Below are 22,722 nucleotides of genomic sequence, written 5' to 3'. Positions count from 1 at the left end.
TTCATGTGATCCTGAGCCAGACCTACCTATTGGTCTTGGAGGGTCTCACTGGGAGGTGGGGGGATGACTGTGACTCTCTCTGGAGGTAAACATATTGGGGAGCAGTTATCTGAAGGCTGACATCTTACTTGAGACATTAACACCAAGACCTGGCCCGACCAAACAGCCTGTAGATTCTAGTGCTGCAGTGACTCAGGCCAAACAACCAACAGCACAGGAACACAGTCCCACCCATCATCAGAAGGTCAATGATCAACACCAACCAGTATGCAGGGATGAGCCCCTCCCACTACAAATTTCTAGACCAATGTCACCCACGAGGGAGCAGAAACCAGAAGCAAAAAATATACATTCCCACAGCCTGTGGAACTGAGCCCACAAACATAGTTGTAGGCTAGCCCAGCCTACAACTGGACAGGTCCCTGGCCAGTGGGTGATGGCAGGGCAGTGTATTGCTGACACATGTAGGACATCCCCTACAGTGGACAGCTTCTCTAAGGTAAAGGAATGTACTAACTTTGTACCTACATAAAAATACAAGTAGAAGTGTAGACAAAATGAGATGGCATAGAAACATGTTCGCAATGAAGAGACAAGATAAAACCCCCTAAGAATAACCAAGTGGTGTGGAGACAGGCAATCTACCCAAGAAAGAGTCCAAAGATGATCAAAGAACTCAGGAAAAGAATGTGATATAATTATTCTCCAGTTTGTGGGTTGCCAGCCTGGTTTTGATTATATCTTGAGTACACCCCTCCTACCATCTCACTGTGATTTCTTCTTTGTCTTTGGATATAGAGCATCTTTTTTTGATAGGTTCCAGTCTTTTTTATTGTTGATGAACTGATCGAGAGGTTGTGAGAAAATTTTAACAAACAATTACAAAAAATAAAAAACACCAAACAGTTGAAGAATACAATGAAATGAAAAATACAGTAGAAGGAATTGATAACATAATAAGTCAGGTAGAAAAACAAATAAGTGAGCTGGATGACAGAGTGGTGGAAATCATTACAGAAGAGGATAAAGAAGAAAGAATTAAAAGAAACAAGAACAGGGCTTTCCTAGTGGCTCAGTGGTAAAAGATTCCATCTGCCAATGCAGGAGACACAGTTCTGATCCCTGATCTGGGAAGATCCCGCATGCTGTGGAGCGACTAAGCTGGTATGGCACAATTACTGAGCCTGTGCTTTAGAGCCCAGGAAGCACAACTATTGAAGCCCCCATGCCCTAGAACACATGCTCTAGGCACCATAAGAGAAGGCACCACAATAAGAAGCCTGCCCACCATAACTAGAGAGTAGCCCCTGCAACTAGAGAAAAGACCACACAGCAACCAAGACCCAGCACAGCCAAAAACAAATAAAATCATTAAAAATAAAAAGAAACAAGGACAGCTTAAGAGACCTCTTGAACAATGTAGAAATGCACCAACAATTGCATTATAGGGGTCCTAGAAGGATAAGAGAGGAAAACGGCTTGGGAAAATGTTTGAAGACATAATGCAGAAACTTCCCTAATATGGGAAAGGAAGCAGTCACACAAGTCCATGGAGCAGAGAGATTACCATAATGAATCAATCCAAGGAGAAACACACTGAGATATATAATAATCAAATTGACAAACATTAGCGATAAAGAGAAAATATTAAAAAGAAGTGAGGGAAAAGTGACAAATAATATGCAAAGGAACCCCCATAAAGTTATCAGCTAATTTTTCAGCAGAATATCTGCAGGCCAGAATGGAGTGGCACAAAGTATTTATAGAAGAGAATAAATAAAGGAATAAAATCTTTCCTTTTCATAGAAGGGGAAAACCTACATCCAAGAATACTCTACCCAGCAAGGCTCTCACTCAGATTTGATGGAAAATCAACAACTTTACAGATGAGCAAAAGCTCGGAGAATTCAGCACTACCAAACCAGCTTTACAACAAATGCTAAAGGAACTTCTCCAAACAGAAAAAGGAAGAGCCACAACTAGAAACAAGCAAATTATGAATGGGAAATCTCACCCGTAAAGGCAAACATATGGTAAAGGTAGCAAATCATCCACACACAAATCTGGTATCTAAACCAATAGTATGATTATACAGTGGAAGTGACAAATAGATTGAAGGGATTAAACCTGATAGATAGAGTGCCTGAAGAACTATGGACAGAGGTTAGCAACATTGTACAGAAGGTGGTAACCAAAACCATGTCCAAGGAAAAGAAATTCAACAAGGCAAAATGGTTGTCTGAGCAGTCCTTACAACTAGCTGACAAAAGAAGAGAAGCAAAAGGCAAAGGAGAAAAGGAAAGATATGCCTATCTGAAAGTAGAGTTCCAAAGAACAGCAACGAGAGATAATAAGAAAGCCTTCTTAAGTGAACAATGCAAAGAAATAGAGGAAAACAATAGAATGGGAAAAACTGGAGATCTCTTCAAGAAAATTGGAGATACTAAGGGAACATTTCAAACAAAGATGGGCACAATAAAGGACAGAAACAGTAAGGACCTAACCAAAGCAGAAGAGATTAAGAAGAGGTGGCAAGAATATGCAGAGGAACTGTACAAAAAAGGCCTTCATGACTCAGATAATGATGATGGTGTGGTCACTCAACTAGAGCCAGGCATCCTGGAATGCGAAGTCAAGTGGGCCATAGAAAGCAATAGTATGAACAAAGCTAGTGGAGGCAATGGAATTCCAGCTGAGCCATTTTAGATCCTAGAAGATGATGCTGTTAAAGTGCTGCACTCAAAATGACAGCAAATTTAGAAAACTCAGCAGTGGCCACAAGACTGGAAAAAGTTATTTCTCATTCCAATCAGAAAGAAGGGCACTGCCAAAGAATGTTCAAACTACCACACAATTGCACTCATTTCACATGCTAGCAAGGTAATGCTGACAATCCTCCAGGCTAGGCTACAACAGTGTGTGAACCAAGAACTTCCAGATGTACAATTTGGATTGTACAGAGGAACCAGAGATCAAATTGCCAACTTTTGTTGGATCATAGAAAAAGTAAGGGAATTCCAGAAAAAACATCTACTTCTGCTTCATTGACTACCCTAAAGCCTTTGACTGTGTGGATCACAACAAATTGTGGAAAATTCTTAAACAGATAGGAATACCAGAGCACCTTACCTGCCTCCTGAGAAACCTGTATGCAGGTCAAGAAGCAAGAGTTAGAACAGACATGGAACAATGGACTGGTTCAAAATTGGGAAATGAGTACGTTAAGACTGTATATTGTTGCGCTGATTATTTAACTTATATGCAGAGTACATCATGCGAAATGTCGGGCTGGATGACTCAAAGCTGGAATCATGACTGTGGGGAAAAATATCAATAACTTCAGATATGCAGATGACACCACCCTAATGGCATAAAGCAAAGAACTAAAGAGCCTTTTGAGGAGGGAGAAAGAGAATAGCAAAAAGTTGGTTTAAAACTCAACATTCAAAAAACTAAGATCATAGAATTGGTCCCATCACTTCGTGGCAGACAGATGGGGAAAAGTGGAAACAGTGACAGACTTTATTTTCTTGGGCCCCAAAATCGCTGCAGACATTGACAATATCCCTGAAATTAAAAGACTATTGCTCCTTGAAAGAAAAGCTATGACAAACCTAGACAATGCATTAAAAAGCAGAGACATCACCTTGCCAATAAAGGTCCATCTAGTCAAAGCTATGGTTTTTCCAGTAGTCATGTATGGATGTGAGAGTTGGACCATAAAGAAAGCTGAGTGCCAAAGAGTTGATGCTTTCAAACTGTTGTGTTGGAGAAGACTCTTGAGAGTCCCTTGGATGCAAGGAGATCAAACCAAGCAATCCTACAAGAAATCAACCCTGAATATTTATTGGATAGACTGATGCTGAAGCTGAGGCTCCACTACTTTGGCCACCTGATAGGAAGAGCCAACTCACTGGAAAAGACCCTGATGCTTGGAAAAATTGAAAGTAGGAGAAGGGGATGACAGAGGATGAGATTATTGAATGCTATCATTGACTCAATGGATATGAATATGAGCAAACTCTACGAAACAGTGAAGGAGAGAAACCTGGAGTGCTGCAGTCCATGGTGTTGCAGAGTGGGGCAAGACTGACTGAACAATGAACAAAAAACCCAATAATTTTGTGAAGAGTACAAATGCAGGATATTTGAAATGGATTTGAAATTAAGAGATCAGCAACTTAAAACAATCATGTATATTTAAACATGTAGCAAGAGAGTGCTATATAAAAACCTCATGATAACCACAAATCAAAAATGTGTAATAGATATACACACACATAAGAAAACAATACAAAATTAAAGAAAGCCATTAAATCATATGAAAAGAGAATAAAGGAGGGAGTGCATAAAAAAGAGCTACAAAAACAAAACCAAAACAATTTAAAAATGACAATGAGAACATGCATATCGATAATTACCTTAAATAAGAATGGATTAAATGCTCCAACCAAAAGACACAGACCAGCTGAATGGATACAAAAACAAGACCCATATATACACTACCTATATGAGACCAACTTCAGATCTAGGGATACATGTAGACTGAACATGAGGGGCTGATAAAAGGTATTCCATTCAAAAGGGAATCAAAAGAAATATGGAGTAGCAATACTTTTATCAGACAAAATAAATTTTAAAATAGACAAAGAAAGACACTACATGATGATCAAGGGATCTAGCCAAGAAAAAGATAAAGTAATTGTAAATATATATGCATCCAACATAGGAGCATGTTAATATGTAGGGTAAATACTAACAGCCTTATAAAGAGAAATTGACAGTAACAAAATAATAGTGGGGGACTTCCACATCCCACTTAAATCATTGGACAGATCATCCAGACAGAAAATCAATAAGGAAATACAGGTCTTAAGTGATGCATTAGACCAAATGAACTTAACTGATATTTATAGAGCATTCCATATGAAAGAAGAATATACATCCTTTTCAAGTGCACATGGAACATTCTCTAGGATAGATCACATGCTGGGCCAAAGCAAATCTTGGTAAATTTAAGAAAACTGAAATCTTATCAAGCATCTTTTCTGACCACAACACTTTGAGATTAGAAATCAACTGCAAGAAAAAAATGCAAAAAGCATGAACACGTGGAGGCTAAACAATATGCTGAAAACAACCAATGGTCACTGAATAATCAAAGAGGAAATAAAAAGAATACCCAAAGACAGATGAAAATGGAGACATGATGATCTAAAACCTATGGGATACAGCAAAGGCAGTTTTAAGAGGGAAGTTTATATTGATACAAGCTTACACCAGGAAACAAGAAATATCTTATAGAAATAACCTAAGGATACTAGAGAAAGAAAACTAAACAAAACCCAAAGTTAGAAGGAAAGAAATCCTAAAAATCAGAGAAGAAATAAATGAAATAGAAATTAAAAAAACAATAGAAAAGATCAATGGAAAAAAAAAACTGGTTCTCTGAAAAGATAAAATTGACAAACCTTTAGCCAAACAAAAAAAAAAAGGAGAGAAGATCCAAATCAATACTGTTAGAAATGAAAAAGGAGACGTTACAACTTACACTATGGAAATACAAAGGAACAAAAAGGCTACTACAAGCAACTATATATATGCCAATAAAATGGACAACCTATAAGAATTTGTCCATTTCTTAGAAAGATACAATCTCCCAAAACAGAACCTGGAAGAAATAGAAAACATGAGCAGACCAATCACAAGTATTTAAATTGAAACTGTGATTTAAAAATTCCAAAGATCTAAAATTCCAGGGCCAGATGCCTTCCCAGTGAGTTCAATCAAACATTTTGAGACAAATTAACATCTATACTTCTGAAAACTATTCCAAAACTTGGCAAGGGAAGGAGCACTTCTAAACTCATTCTTTGAAGCCCCTATGGAAGCTAAACAAAGATACTACAAAAAAAGAAAATCACAGGCCAATATTTCCGGTAAATATAGATGAAAAAATCCAACAAAATACTAGCAAACCAAATCCAACAATATATTGAAAGGATCATTCACCATGGTTAAGTGGGATTTATCCTAGGGATGGAAGTATTTTTCAATATCCACAAGTAGATCGTTATGATATACCACATTATCAAATTGAAGAATAAAAACAATATGATCATCTCAATGGATACATAAAAAGCTTTTGATAAAATTCAACATCCATTTATGACAAAATCTCTCCAGAAACTGTCCATAGAGGGAAACCACCTCAGCATAATAAAGGTCATTTATGACAGACTCACAGCTAGCATCATACTTAATGGTGAAAAATTGAAAGCATTTCCTCTAAGTCAGGAACAGGACAAGGACGTCCACTCTCAGCAGTTTTACTCAATATAGTATTGGAAGTCCTAGCCATGAGCAATAAGAGAAAAAATACAAAGAATCCAAATTTGAAAAGAAGTAAAACTGTCACTGTTTGAAGATGACATAATGCTATACATAGAAAATCCTAAATACACTACCAGAAAACTACTAGAGCTCATTGATGAATTCAGTAAATTTGCAAGATACAAAAGTAATACATAGAAATCTGTTGCATTTCTATACACTAACAATGAAATAGCAAAATGCAAATTTATGGAAACAATCCCATTTACCCTTGCATCAAAAAGAATAAACCCTAGGAATACACCTACCTAAAGATACTTCAAACTGTAAGATGCTGATTAAAGAAGTTAAAGATAACACAAGCAAATGGAAAGATATACCATGTTTTTGGATTGGAAAAATCAATACTGTTTTTAAAGAAAACACATACTACCCAAGACAATATACAAAATACAATCTATAGAGTCAGTGCAATTCTTATCAACTTACCAATGACAATCGTTCACGGAACTAGAACAATTTTTTTTTTAATTTGTGTGGAAACACAAAAGACCCATAAAAGCCAAAACAATTGCCAATATCCATTGAATCATAGAAAAAGCAAGTGAGTTCCAGAAAAACATCTACTTCTGTTTCACTGACTACCCCAAAGTCTTTGACTGTGTGGATCACAGCAAACTATGGAAAATTCTTCAAGAAATGGCAATACCATACCACCCTTACCTGCCTCCTGAGAAATCTGTATGCAGGTCAAGAAGCAACAGGTAAAACCGGGCACAGAACAACAAACTGGTTCCAAATTGGGAAAAGAGTACATCAAGGATGTATATTGTCACCTTGCTTATTTAACTTATATGCAGAATACATCATGTGAAATGCTAGGCTGGATAAAGCCCAAGCTGGAATCAAGATTTCTGGGAGAAATATCAATAACCTCAGATAATGCAGATGACACTACCCTTATGGCAAAAAGCAAAGAGGAAACAAAGAGCCTCTTGATGAAGGTGAAAGAGGAGAGTGAAAAGCTGGCTTAAATTTCAACATTCAAAAAATGAATACCATGGCATCTGGTCTCATCACTTCATGGCAAATAGATGTGGAAACAATGGACACAGTGAGAGACTTTATATTTTTGGGCTCTGAAATCACTGCAGATGGTGACTATAGCCATGAAATTAAAAGATACTTGCTCCTTGGAAGAAAAGCTGTGACTAACCTAGACAGGATATTAAAAAACAGAGACATTACTTTGCCGACAAGGGTCCATCTAGTTAAAGCTGTAGTTTTTCCAGTAGTCATGAATGGATGTGAGAGTTGGACCATAAAGAAACCTGAGTGCCGAGGAATTGATGCTTTTGAACTGTGGTGTTGAAGAAGACTCTTGAGAGTCCCTTGGACTACAAGGAGATCCAACCAGTCAATCCTAAAGGAAATCAATCCTGAATATTCATTGGAAGGACTGAAGCAGAAGCTCCAGTATTTTTGCCACCTGATTTGAAGAACTGACTCCTTGGAGAAGACCCTGATGCTGGGAAAGATTGAGGGCAGGAGAAGAAGGGGATGACAGAGAATGAGATCGTTGGATGGCATCAATGACTCAATGGATATGAGTTTGAGCAAGCTCCAGGATTTTGGTGATGGACAGGGAAGCCTGGAGTGCTGCAGCCCATGGGATTGCAAAGAGCTGGACATGACTGAGTGACTGATCTGAACTGAGCCAAAGCAAAATTAAAAAAATGAAGATGGAGGAATGAGGCTGACTGGGTACAGACTATCCTACAAAGCTACAGTAATCAAAACAGTTTGGTTCAGGCACAAACATATAAATCAATGGAACAGGATAGAAATCCCAGAATTAAACCTATCCACATATGGTCAATTAACCTCAGACAAGGGAGGTAAGAATATATAATGGAGAAAGGACAGTCTCTTCAGTAATTGTTCATGGGACAACTGGGCAGTTGCATGTGAAACAATGGAATTAGAATGTTCTCTAACACCATACACAAAAATAAACTAAAAATGCATTAAAGACCTAAAAATATAAGACTGGGTACTATTAAACTGGATTTCCCCAGTGTCTCAGTGCAGAAGTCTCAGGAGATATAGCTCCAATTACTGGGTCAGGAAGATCCTCTGTAGAAAGGAATGGCAACCCAGTATTCTTACCTGGAAAATCCCATGAACAGAGGAGCCTGGTGGGCTATAGTCCATGGGGTTGAAAAGCATCAAACACAACAAAAAGAAACAAAGAGGACCTAATTAAACTTAAAAGCCTTTGCACAGCAAAAGAAACCATTAACAGAACAGAAAGACAACCTATAGACTGGGAGTAAATATTTGCAAATGATGCAACTGACAAGGGATTAATCTTTAAAATACACAAATAGCTCCTACAGCTCAATATTAAAACAAAAAAGAAACAAAACAACCTAATCAAAAAATGGCATAATATCTAAAAAGACATTTCTGTAAGAAGACATACAGATGACCAACAGGTACATGAAAAGATACTCAGCATCCTATGTATTAGAGAAATGCAGATCAAAATTAAAATGAGTTATCATCTCATGGGTCAGAATGGTTAACATCAAAAAGTCTACAAATAATAAGTGATTGAGAGGGTGTGGAGGAAAAGGACCTGTTGATGGGAATGTACACTGGTGTATCCAGTATGCAGAACAGCATGGAGTTTTCTTATGAAAATTGAAATATAACTTCCATATGATACTGAAATCCCACTCCTGGGCATACATTTAGAAAAAAATCCATAATTTGAAAAGATACATGCACCTCAATGTTCTTTGCAGCACTATTTACAATATCCAAACCATTGAAGCTATCTAAGTGTCCATTGACAGAAGAATAGATAATGAAGATACCACTTATATGTTGAATCTAAAAAAAATGATACAAAGGAACTTACAAAACAGAAAGAGACTCACAGTTAGCAAAAAGGAGGGGAGGAGGAATTAATTAGAAATTAAAATATGCACTTTGCTCTATATAATATATATATATTATAGATATAATATAGATAACCAACAAGGGCCGTACTGTATATAGGAACTATATACAAGGAACTATACTTGATATATTATTATATAAGGGAAGAGAACGTTAAAAAAGAATATATAACTGATTCACTCTGTTGTACAGCTGAAACTAATACAACATTGTAAAATCAACTATATTTCAATGAAAAATAAAATGCAAAAATTTTAAAAACATCTACTGACTCCAGTATTTTACCCTCAATGACACTGCACTAGTTTGATCATCTCTAGATTGAGAATGACAAAATTTCAACTTCCTGAAGTGAATATTTTTACTTGGAAATCAGCTCAGGATAGGGGACAGGAAGTCTGAATCATCCCTCTAAATCTCCTTCAGTCCATCTTCATCACTATTATATCTGCCTGTAATTCTTTGAAACTTTCAGCATAAAAATGTTCTATCCTTGTTTTTACTTAACATAAAGTTTTTCCAAATCATATATTTCCTTGACCATTTCCATGGGAATTTGAGTAAGAGGAACACTTGATGCCAACTATAGAGAAAAACAAATCAGCAAAAATACATCAGATGGAAAGTAATTTATATTTTTTTAATTTATAAATTTATACATATCTAGATTTATCTCATAATCATTCCCAAGTGCTATAACAGAAGCTCACTCATTTTTTTTAATAATAACTCCAAATACGGATTTTATTCTCTTTCTAAATTTTATGGCACATTTTACTATCAGTTATGCCCCCTTATTCTCACCAATAGGGTAATTTCTCTTGTCTTTAAATAGTTTCAAATATCTCCTGTTAAACAAAAAATAAAAACAGAAGTTATAAGCCAGTATTTTCAGACTCTTTATGTATCTCTGGTTCATTTTCTTCTCTTTGACGATAAGTTCTTGAAAAAGTTTCTCATTACTGTTGTACTTTATTCTCCTCAGTTTCCTCCATTATGGCTTATATTCACTTTAATTTACCTCAACTAAATTAATTAGTGTTACTTTTCTTTCAAAGTGAAGAATGTTTTTCATCCACTTATTATTAGACTTCTCAGGAGTGCTGAAATCTTGGTATACTCTCTTCTCTTGGCTTTGCTGACATACCACTCTCTGCTATTCCTCCTACCTCTCTACTTGCTCCATTTTTTTTATCTTTCATAATTTATTTCCCCATATATGGCCCTGAATTTGGTTCCATAAATTTGACCTTGGGTTCTTCTCTTGTCCTGTAATTTCTCCATAGTCTGTTCACAGACAATCTGCATTATTTTCAACTTTAACCCATTCTTCTCCTCTGAGCCTCAGACTATACACTCTTCCCTGGTTCTAGAAGATAATTTTGAACCTGAAAAACTTCTTCCTGAGTTATTCTCATTTAAGGAATAAATAAAAATGAATAATTCCCATTTGAATCAGTGATACATGATTCTTTCATTAATTAGATAAATGTACATATGCTATTCAATGTTTTCATAATAAAACCATTAATGAAAACTATAGTAATGAATGCTCTTTCTAGAAAACAACCAGAAAATCATCTCTCACCCTCTTTTTAATAAACCTCAATGGTCTCTAATCACTTTTATTATAAAGACTCCTAAACTTGGCCTGTTTATCCTCAAAGCAACATCTCTTATGATGTGTTTCTTTATCCCACTCCAAGCCTACTAATCTTCTTTTAGTTACTAGAACATGTTTCAGAGTCTTTGTTTACGTCTCTCAGCCTGGAGTGCATTCTTCCATCCCCCATCACCACTGCCTAGCTGAGTTCTGTCTTTTCTTCAGATTTCAGTTCAATCATCATTTCTTTGATGAAGCCTCTGATTGCCCTTCCTTGGCCAAATCTTCCTGTTTGTCTTTATGTGCCTCTTAAGAATTCTTATCACTCTTTGATTTTACATTTATTTTATGATTATCTGATTATTTGGTAGTGGATTTCACAAGGCCTGATACTTTGTCTTATTTCTTGAAAATTTTATCATTAGACCCTAGTATAGTGCCTTGTGTGTTGTAAGCACTTCATATCCACTTGTGGAATAAATAAGAAGAAGGAGGAATAAATAATATTTACCCAGTTTTCCTTCTTTAAATCATACAAATTTTGGATTAGGACTATAGCTTTGGAAGCAATTCTATAAACATTCAGTTCAGTTCAGTTGCTCAGTTGTGTCCAACTCTTTGTGACCCCATGGACTGCAGTATGCCAGGCTTTCCTGTCCATCACCAACTCCCAAAGCTTGCTCAAACTCATGTCCATCGAGTTGGTGGTGCCATATAACCATCTCATCCTCCATTGTCCCCTTCTCCTCAAGCCTTCAATCTTTCCCAGCATCAGGGTCTTTTCCAATGAGTCAAGTCTTCACATCAGGTGACCAAAGTATCAGAGTTTCAGCTTCAGCATCAGTTCTTCCAATCAATATTCAGGGCTGATTTCCTTTAGGATTGACTGATTTGATCTCCTTGCTGTCCAAGGGACCCTCAAGAGTCTTCTCCAACACTATAGTTCAAAAGAATCAATTCTTTGGCACAAACATTGGTTCACTGTTATTTCCATTTTGTGAATAAGTTCATTTATATCATTTTTTAGATTCCACTTATAAGTAACAAATGATATTTGTCTTTTTCTGTCTGACTTATTTCACTTAGTATGATAATCTCCATCCATTTTGCTGAAAATGCAAATTTCATTCCTTTTTATAGCTAAGTAGTATTACATTGCAGATATACTCCACATCTTCTTTATCTATTTCTGTGTTGATGAACACTTCAGTTGCTTCTATATGTTGGCTATTGTAAACAGTGTTGCTATGAACATAGCAGTACATGCATCTTTGCAAATTAGTGTTAATTTTCTTCAGATATACACCCAGGAGTGGAATTGCTAGATCATACAGTAGTTCTAATTTTAGTTTTATGAACCTCTCTACTATTCTTCTTAGTGGCTATTCCAATTTACATTCCCACCTATGCTTTCTAGGGTTCCCTTTTCTCCACATCCTGGCCAAATTTTTGTATTTGTAGACTTTTCAATGATAGCCATTCTGATAGGCACGAGGTGATATCTTGTTGTTTTGATTTACATTTATCTGATGATTAACAATGTTGAACACCTTTTCATGTTCCTGTTAGCTATCTGTGTGTCTTCTATGGAGAAATGTCTGTTCAGGTCTTCTGTCCATTTTTTGATTTTTTTTTATACTGAATTATGCGAGCTGTCTGTATTTTTGAATATTAATTGCTTGTTGGTTGCATCATTTTCAAATATTTTCTCCCATTTCATAGGTTGTCTTTTTATTTTGTTGATAGTTTCTTTTTTTGTGCAATAGCTTGTAAGTTTCATTCGGTCCCACTTGTTCACTTTTGCTTTTGTTTCCTTTGCCTTAAGAGACAAATCCAAAAAATACATTGTCATGACTTATGTCAGAATATTCTGCCTATGTTTTCTTCTAGGAGTTTTCTATCATCCCATCTTACATTCAGGTCTTTAATCTATTTTGAGTTTAATTTTTATATGGTATTAGAGAGTGTTCTAATTTCATTCTTTTACATGTAGCTGTCCTGTTTTCCCAGTACCACATGTTAAAGAGACTGACTTTTCCTCATTGTATATTCTTATTTCCTTTGTCACAGATTGACCATAAGTGCAGGGTTTATTTCTGGGCTCTCTGTTCTGTTTAACTGATTGATGTATCTCTTTTTGTGCCAATATTATACTGTTTTGATTACTATAGCTCTGTAGTATAGCCAGAAGTCAGAGAACATGATAAATGCAGCTTTTTTTTTCCTTCCAAGATAACTTTGGCTATTCGGGTCTTTCATGGTTCAGAACAAATTTTAGGATTATTCTTTCTAGTCTGTGAAAAATGTCAGGGGTATTTTGATAGAGATTGCATTAAATATGTAAATTGCTTTCAGTAGTATAGACATTTTAACAATAGTGCCCTGTGCTTAGTTGCTCAGTCATGTCCAATTCATTCTGACCCCAAGAACAGTAGCCCACCAGGCTCCTCTGTCCATGAGATTTCCCAGGAAGAATACTAGAATGGGTTGCCATTTCCTCCTCCAGGGGATATTCCAGACCCAGAGATCGAACCTGCATATCCTATGTCTCCTGTATTGCAGGAGGATTCTTTACCTGCTGAGCCATCAGAGATTATTATTCCAATCCATTTATACAAGATATCTTTCTATCTCTTTATATCAGAATATTTATTTTTAGTAACTTGATGCAAATGTTCACTTTTTGGGAGGACACTATATAAGTATTAATAATAATACTTGATGCATAATGGTGTTGATGTGCCAGGTTTAATGTGCTTTAAACATTTTAATTAATTTAGTCCTTAAAAAATATTGTAAAATAGGTATTATTTTATCATCTTCATCTACCGAATGTCAAAACCAAAGAGTAAGTTGAGTAAGTTGCTAAAAGTGAAAGTGTTAGTCTCTCAGTCATGTCTCTGACTCCTTATGAGCCCATGGAGTACGGCCTACCAGGCTCCTCTGTCCATGGAATTCTGCAGGCAAGAATACTAGAGCCATTCCATTCTCCAGGGAATCTTCCCAACCCAGGGATTGAACCTGGGTCTCCTGCAGTGCAGGCTCATTCTTTATCATCTGAGCCACCAGGGAAGCCCATAAGTTGCTTAGGATACAAATAAAGCAGATATCAAGGATGGATTGGTAGATAGTCCATGCTTTTAACTGCTGCGTTATACTGCTTCTTAAGAACAAAGACTAGTTTACATACTTATATTCAATTAATATAACCATCAAGTTTGTATAAAGTATATAACATTTTCTCTATTTGAAAAATGAGGAAATCAAGGTTCAAAAAGGGGAAATAACCTTCCAAATGCCACAGATATTATAAATGTACAAGTCCAAATTTTCACTGAGATCTGTTAAATACCCTTTCTTTATGAAACCAGTTCTAAACCTGTAATTATCATCCTGTCTATCACATGTAGACAGTGAGAAATGCAGTATTCTCAAAAATTGTTTACTGATTAATTACTCATCCCAATACCCAACTTCTGTGTATACCTAAGTTATATAATGTTCCTGGCAGGGTCATTTAAAAAAAAAAAAAAGGATATGTGTTGATAAGGTTATGGTAGAACTGGTACCAGTCACATGAAAGTCAAAGTTAGTCACTCAGTTGTGTCCAACTTTTTGCAACCCCATGGACTATATAGCTCACCAGGCTCCTCTGTCCATGGAATTCTCCAAGTAATAATACTAGAGTGGGTTGCCATTTCCTTCTCCAGGGAGTCTTCCCGACCCAGGGATCAAACCTGGGTCTCCCACATTGCAGGCGGATTCTTTACTGTCTGAGCCAGCAGGGAAGCCCTGCCAGTCCCATCTGAGGTACTCAGTACATATCGGTTGAGTGAAATTCTATAATTTTGTTTATCAGCCATCTCCTTTTAGCAAGAGATTCGGTGGACATTCTTCACAGAAGCTGAAAATTAGACACTGGGAGGTTTATTTGATTTTTAGTTTTTGAGTTGTTTCAAATTTTTGTCTTTCTTAATGTTTTCATTGGAATGTAAATGCTGAATATAAGTAAATAAACTTTTGTTACTGGATGTTTACAGTACGAAAGATAGTTTTGGGCAGATGATAAGAATGTAGTCACTATCTGATGGAAGGATAAGGTTGAGAGAAGACATCTGAGAAACCAGCATCTACTTTCATTGGAAGCAAAACCTGTTTTCAGAATAAAATTATGTGATATTTGTTGTCATTCTGTATCTCAGTCACGTCCGACTCTTTGTGACCCCATGGACTGCAGCACACCAGGCTTGCCTGTCCTTGACCATCTCCCAGAGCTTGCTCAAACTTGTGTTCACTGAGTCAGTGATGCCATCCAACCATGTTGTTCCTATGTTGTTTCCTTCTCCTCCTGCCTTCAATCTTTCCCAGCATCAGGGTCTTTTCCAATGAGCTGGCTCTTCACATCAGGTGGCCAAAGTATTGGAGCTTCAGCTTTAGCATCAGTCTTTCCAATGAATATTCAGGGTTGATTTCCTTTAGAATTGACTGGTTTGATCCCCTTGCAATTCAAGAGACTCTCAGGAATCTTCTCCAACACAACAATTTGAAAGCATCAACTCTTTGGCGCTCAGCCTTTTTATGGCCCAACTCTCACATCCATACATGACTACTGAAAAAACCATAGCTTTGACTAGATGGACCTTTGTTGGCAAAGTAATGTCTCTTCTTTTTAATACACTGTCTAGGTTTGTCATAGCTTTTCTTTCAAGGAGCAAGTGTCTTTTAATTTCATGGGTGCAGTCCCCATCCACAGTGATTTTGGAGCCCAAGAAAATTAAGTCTGTCAGTTTCCATTGTTTTCCCATCTATATGCCATGAAATGATGGGACCGGATGACATGATCTTAGTTTTTTGAAAGTTGTGTTTTAAGCCAGCTTTATGTGATATTAATGTATGCAAAAATCTATGTATTTCTTATTAAAAAATGGTTAAGATCTCATCCAAGATTTTGGTCTTTCTCAAATATATGTGATTTTTGGCAAAACTATTAAACATACTTTACCTCATGACTAGTAACTTTTTTACACTTTACCATACATTTACAGATATTAACCCTAAAAATCTAAATTATATTCCAAAATTAGTATATCCCCAAATTCCTTTTTAATGTAAGATATTAATAAATAGTGTAGGTATGTTACAAAAATTATTTCCATTAATGAATACATTATTCATTTTTGTAAAACAAATTTTTTTTAAATTATTATGAATAGTGTAATTATTGTATTTATGAATAATATAATTAAGACATGTTATTCTTTTGTTTGACTTCCCATAGCTCAGTCCATTTTTAAGACATTCTGTTCTGAAAAGAACATTTAATGTTACTCTACCAAATCCTTCCCTGATTAAAATAGAAGATGCTGCAGTTATACTACAAAAAAAACAAACAAAAATGTCCAGGAAATCAAGCAGGGTCTTCTGAATGGTAAGTATGCTTGCTTGTCCTCACTGAATCATATGGCTGGTACATTTTTACAAACCATAACTTAACTGTCATACAGACTCTATGGGTGAGACTTTTTGTTGTCTTCAAAGCAATATATATACATCCCAATTCTAAAGATTGGTTATATTCATGGGCCCAAGGAGTAATTTGGCTTCCCTTGTGGCTCAGATGGTAAAGAGTCCACCTGCCATGCAGGAAACCCAGGTTCAATCCCTGGGTCGGGAAGATCCCCTAGAGGAGGGCATGGCAGTCCACTCCAGTATACTTGCCTGGAGAATCCCATGGACAGAGAAGACTAGTGGGCTACAGTCCATGGGGTCTCATAGAGTCAGACACGACTGAGCAACTAACACACACACACGGAGTAATTAAGAGATTATAGTTGAGCACAGTCTGCATGCTTGTAGAAATAAGTGATAATCTTATCAAGAAGAGCTATTGTATTTTCAGTTTTATAAAGCTTGCTTCTCATTTACCTTTGATGCCACAATTGATGTTTCCTTAATGAGGTGAAGGTGACAGGCTTTATTTTAATTAACTTTTTAATACCAAGTCATCTAAAAATTAAGGTCATGCTTAAGTAAGTTATTGTGAGATTACATCTCTTGACATTTATGTTTTGTTCACCAAATTGTACAATCAAGCAAGTTTGCCTTTAGACAAATCAGTTCAGTTCAGTTGCTCAGTCGTGTCTGACTCTCTGCGACCCCATGGACTGCAGCATGCCAGACTTCCCTGTCCATCACCAACTCCTGGAGCTTACTCAAACTCACGTCCATCGAGTTGGTGATGCCATCCAACCATCTCATCCTCCGTCGTCCCCTTCTCCTCCTGCCTTCAATCTTTCCCAGCATCAGGGTCTTTTCTAATGAGTCAGTTCTTCGCATCAGGTGGCCAAAGTATTGGATTTTCAGCTATATAATAATGACTGTGACAGTGTTTTGACTTTGATTTGGGGGGAGGGGCTGGGTGTGAACAATTTGATATTATTGTATTCCAGAATTCCTTTTTACATCAGTATCCATACTGCCAATTAGCATTATATTTCAGGAACTGAGATAATATTAATTGCTGGGGAATTAGATTCTAAGCAGAAAGTTATTTAAGTAATAAAGTATAAAGTTTAATATATCATTAGATGACTTACTGGTCAGGAGATCTAATTCATATAGATTCATCCAAGTTTATTCCTGCTACATTTTAGACCACAGACTATTGCCCATGATGGTAGCCGCTAACCATGTGTGAGTATTAAGCATGTGAAATGTGGCTATTTCAATATGAAATGAGCTGTAAGTCTGAATGCATACCAGATTTTGAAGACTTAATTTGACAAAAAGAGTATAAAATATCTGATTAAAAATATTTTATATGTTGAAAGAATATTTAAGATATATTTGTTAAAATATTCCATTATGCTTATTTTCATGTTTATTTTTACCTATTTAATATAATCATAGGCTCATGTTATATTTCTATTGAACAGTGCTAATCTAGAACATCCATATTTAGGAATAGTGAAATTCTCAGTAAATTATGTTGAAAACAAAGTCTGCAATAATGTTTCATTTTCAATTCCATTTCATACATTATACTTCTGCTTCTGTTATATGTTTTGATATTACTGGGAGCAATAGCCCATTAAATTTACTCATAATCATTATTAGTTATTAATATGCAGTATTTCCTCTAAAATGCAAAGATTTAAAAGCTATTTCATTTAAAACTATTGCCTTACCATTTATGCTCTGTCATATTTTCAATTCCATATCTATTTTTGACCCCAAAGGGGTTATTATTATCATTTCTTGAGTCATATTCATTTAAATTTACCCACAGATTTATCTGTTACATTGCTCTCCATTCTTTCTTTTCTATACTTCTCTTTGGGATCATTATTATTCTATCTAATGAACTCCTTTTAATGTATACATTCATGCAGATTTTCTGTTGATGAGCCCTCTCAGTTTTTGTCTGGAAACATTTTTATTTCATCTTTATTTTTGAGGAATATTTTTCCTGGATAAAAATTGCTGGTTCACACATATTTTCTTTCAGCATTTGAAAGATTTCATTGCATTATCTTCTGCATGCTTTTTATGAAATTTTTTTCTTTGAATATAGTGTGTCTTTTATTTATCTGACTACTTTTACAAATTTTCTTTATGCATTTTTAAAAATGAATTTTAATCTAATACACCTAGGATTTTTTTTCACTCCACCACAATCCTGCTTGGTATTTGCTAAAGTTCTGAACTGTGTGGATTGATGCCCTTTAATCAGTTGTGGAAAATTCTCAGGTATTATCTGTTAAAATATTGCTTTTATCACATTTTATAACCTTCTCTCTCTTCTTATTCTGAAACTACAGTTACAGATATTAAATCATTTTATTGTATGTCATGTCTTGGATTTCTTTTCTATATTAGATACCTTTTTGCTCTTTGTACTTCAGTCTGTGTATTTTCTAACAATCTCTCTTCTAGATCACTAATCATCTCTTCAATAGTCTAATCTGCAGTTAAACACATCTGTTGCATTCTTAATGTCAATTATATTTTTAATTCTATAATTTCCATTTAGTTATTATTTATAAATTTCAGTTATATGGTAAGCTTCTTCATCTTATCAACAATTTGTTAAGCATTTTCCTCTTCATTAAAGGCCATAATACATAAAAGTGAATCCAACTCTGATTCACCTTTGGATCTGCTCATATTGTTTATTTTCTTAGTTGCTGTCTTTTAATTCTATTTCCTAGCATGCCTAATAAGTTTGATCAAGGTTTGGTTATAGTTTGTGAAAAATTATAGAGATAATTTGATATTTTGTTTCATATTATCTTCCAGACAGAATATATTTCTGTTTTCTATCAGGCACCTTAAATATGGGGCAAATAATTCTTTTTGTAGTGTGAGATTTTGTTTACGACTGAGATTCCCATTTTTGTGAAAATTGATCTAATTCTCATCATCTATGTTCCTAGGGTTTAACCTTTCTGTGATCCTAAGAGGAATTCAGTGATAATCACTGGAGTTCCCCCTCCAGTGTTTTTTCCTCAATCCTGTGAAATTACCAAACAGTGTACAGCTGCCCAGATCTTTACCTGCTACTTCTGATCTACTTCTTAGACCTCAACCCTCCATCAAATAAAATTTAATAATGACTTGAGGGGGAAAAAATGACAATGCCATACTTTCATCTTCTCTTTTCTTTGAACTTTTGTCCCCTCAAGTCCTGCCATCTCGGACCTGAACTAAACATTTGTTTCTACAAACCCTAAGAAGCGTAAAATCTCAGCCTAGATTTGTACCTTCAGGCTGTCTTCTTAGCCTTAGGTAAGAGTCCTCCAAGGCAATGTAATGCTCACCTCGGTGTTGTTTCCTCCACACCCTACTCACCATGTTCCTGGCCCTTATAAGACATTGCTGCCTCTGTCACTCTCCATTCTCCTGATTAGACAGAAACAAAAATAAATTCCCTAATTTTTCCCAGAGACTTGGTTTACATCAAGTTACTCTGCCATACCTAAAATTCTTCCTTTACTTTAGTTTGCCAAGTTCTTTGCATTTTACCACTCAAACAGGTCTTGAAATTGTGTGTCTTTGCTGAACATTTATAACTAAAAAGAATATTTACTAGACATGTAACTATATGCTCATCATCCTACTAAAATTATACATTATTTTTAAGGACTTACATTTCTCAACTTTCTTGCATATTTATTTCCCAGAGGATTATTATTGTCACATTGTAAACTAAAAGAACATGTTAAGATTATATGTTTAGTTATTTAATTATTTTATACTTGGTGTCACAAAATAAGTTCCTCAAAACTGTTTTCATGTCCCAGATATGCCTGCCTAATCCCAAACCTTTTGTGCAATAAAACTGCAGAAGATAAAGCAGTCTAGTTCCTTGTTCAAGATTACCATTACAGATGAACAGAAAGACTATCTTTTCTGTTTAAGTACACTCCTACCATCATTACCACTAGAGAACCTCAGGAAAAAAGACATCACAGTTGGATACAGAATTATTCTCTATTTCAGAAAATGTGGTGTCATTTAGAGGCCCTTTCCTTTAATTAACTTTCAGGAAAGACAATTTTATTTCATAATTAGAGAGGAGTTTAATGCTTGGCTGAGCCACTACATTAACTCTAAAGAAAAATGAGTGAGTTAACATGTTCATATATCAGCTCCACACATGTTTGGGTGAAAGGGAAGCAAGCTAGATAACAGTAGAATGTTGGATGATTGAAAATTAGGAAAGAATCACCAATTGACTGTCAAATAGCAAGGGTGATATCACCAGAACAGTGTTTCTGGACTTCACAGGTTTACCTTGGGTCAAATAACCACATTTTGTTCAACTGTTCCTGGTCATGATGGAAATGAACATAAAATATTTTGACATGCACAACACAGCACATAGCCATATACACATGAAACTTAGTGAAAAAACGGATTTCTCCTAAGATGAAATCTAGTACAGTTTCCTATGTGCCACAAGTACATTTGAAAACCAATTATAAAGGATCTTCATTCCCTAAATATTCATCAGTGAATAAATCAGTATATCAAGTTACATTTTGAAAGTTGTAGCAGCTTATTTAGTTTCATCTTCTGTTCTATCAGTTGCTATTTCATCTCATTAAATTATTATGATATAACATCTAAACAGTTGCAAGTATAATATGTATTTTAATATATACTTTCAACTGGCCTGAGTCTCCAGCAGAGTCATTAGGACAATACAAAAGCTAGGATTTTTATATAACGTGAACTACTTGGTATCAGCGATACTTAGTTAACTTGGTTACAGGAGGAGGGGGGAAGGTATTCTGTGATACGTTTGTATCTTTTTTTATTTGAGGTACTGTAACTAGAGGAGCAATCTGAGAGAATATTTTGGCTTAGGTTGAGAAGTACAATAGAGACATCACTTACTGAAGCAGCCTTTCTTTTCCCACAGATATATTCTAAAGGTATTTTTAATATAAAGGTAAGCTGACATTCTTTCACAAAGAAGTAATTCCATTTTGATGATGTCTTCCATCAGCTGCTCAAAGAAACATAATTGCTCTTCTAACCTCAAGAGATAGAAAAATTTGTTCTTATAGGACATTTAATTTTCTATATTTTCCTCAAAAAATTCCTATTACAAAAGCAGTGTGTGTATTTGTTGCATCCTTTCTGAATATATATTACTACTACTTTCATATAAAATACAATGCTGGATAAATACATCTAATGAAAAGCCTTTCTTTTTTATTTTAGAATCTCATTCTGTGACCAGAGAATGCAATTACTTTCCAAATACTCAGTTCAGTCACTCAGTAATGTCTGGCTCTTTCCAAATACTAGGCATGCTGAAACAAAGTAAATGATGTTCTCATGTGTGTTATCTACTTATTTCCTTATAATAAATACTTACAAATGTGGAGAATAAAAATCATAAAAGGAATACTCAGTATGCTTTACATTTTGTGAATGTTATGTCCAAATAAGAGGGCACGGAAAAGGTGACTGAATTGTGGCAACACAATTTAATTTCAGTAGCTAACATATTTGGGGAAGATAAATATTAACTTACAAGCCTTTTGGGGTTAATGCCCTATTTCTAACATGATCTTGGAAAGCAAATCAGAGATATCAATGCCTCTTAATTTTGGTGGGGGGCGTCTATTTCTCCCTTGAAATGGCAGAAACCAATACCACATTGTAAAGCAAATATTCTCCAATAAAAAATATTTTATTTAAAAAAAGTAGACTTATGCAGATAACCTAAAATTTAACCTAATTTCAAAAGATTCAAGTCTTAAAATCTCTCAATATGTTCTGGTTTAAGAAAATTTTATCTAAAATATCTCCACTAGTGTACCTAATATTACTCATCAAAGATTGGAACAATAAAACCCAGAATAAATGATCTATGAATACTTGCTCTTCCATTGGATTGATGAATTTGGAAAACAGCACAAAGTTGATAGTTGAATGGAAACCTTGAGCTCAGGTCCTGGCTAGGTAACCCTAAGTGAATTACTTAATCACCTAGTTTTTTATTCTATGGCTGTAAAATAAAGCAGTTGGTGTGCCAGGACAGTAATTTTCAAACACAGACACTGCTTCACAATTACTAAATGAGTTGATAAAACAACACAACTTCCCCATCTAACAACTCCCCAACTCCTGTGGTCTGTATCCTGGAATGGAGCCCTGGAACCTCTACTGTCCTTTAGGTGTTTATGTGGTGAAGTTAAACTCTAGCTATATAATCTACAAGGTTTCTATTATCCATATGGTGTTTTTTTCAGCAGTTATCATTTTCTATGTCATGTGAACCATGTAAAATACAATTCTGGTGC

The 22,722-nt window shown here is 35.5% G+C and overlaps 2 protein-coding genes across 32 annotated transcripts in view; one reads left to right on the top strand and one right to left on the bottom strand.

Annotated features, from left to right (window-relative positions):
• Positions 1–22,722, bottom strand: part of LOC145547098 (uncharacterized) — a 745,699-nt gene that overhangs the window by 140,059 nt on the left and 582,918 nt on the right. The window contains exon 8 of one of the 26 annotated variants that reach the window (XR_014083531.1): positions 19,666–19,804. The exons of the other annotated variants lie outside the window; for them this stretch is intronic. The gene's annotated coding sequence lies outside the window, so the exon portion shown is untranslated. The remainder of the gene's footprint in view (positions 1–19,665; positions 19,805–22,722) is intronic. 26 annotated transcript variants of the gene reach the window in all.
• The window catches only part of STPG2 (sperm tail PG-rich repeat containing 2), a 601,931-nt gene that overhangs the window by 555,477 nt on the left and 23,732 nt on the right, over positions 1–22,722 (top strand). For 4 of the 6 annotated variants that reach the window (XR_014083528.1, XM_081595799.1, XM_081595761.1 and 1 more), the window contains 3 exons: positions 16,182–16,331; positions 21,330–21,359; positions 21,635–21,823. The exons of 1 other annotated variant lie outside the window; for it this stretch is intronic. Coding sequence is in view for 3 of the 5 variants with exons in the window: in XM_081595799.1 (XP_081451925.1) it covers positions 16,182–16,328 (147 nt within the window). In the remaining 2 variants the exon portion in view is untranslated. Of the gene's footprint in view, positions 1–16,181; positions 16,332–21,329; positions 21,604–21,634; positions 21,824–22,722 lie in introns of those variants that run through there. One more of the 6 variants, XR_014083523.1, reaches the window with a different exon arrangement.

Source organism: Giraffa tippelskirchi, chromosome 1 (assembly GCF_054371585.1).
Source record: "Giraffa tippelskirchi isolate mGirTip1 chromosome 1, T2T-mGirTip1v1.2.pri, whole genome shotgun sequence".
NCBI lineage: Eukaryota > Metazoa > Chordata > Mammalia > Artiodactyla > Giraffidae > Giraffa > Giraffa tippelskirchi.
This window is presented reverse-complemented; position numbering and strand designations above follow the sequence as displayed.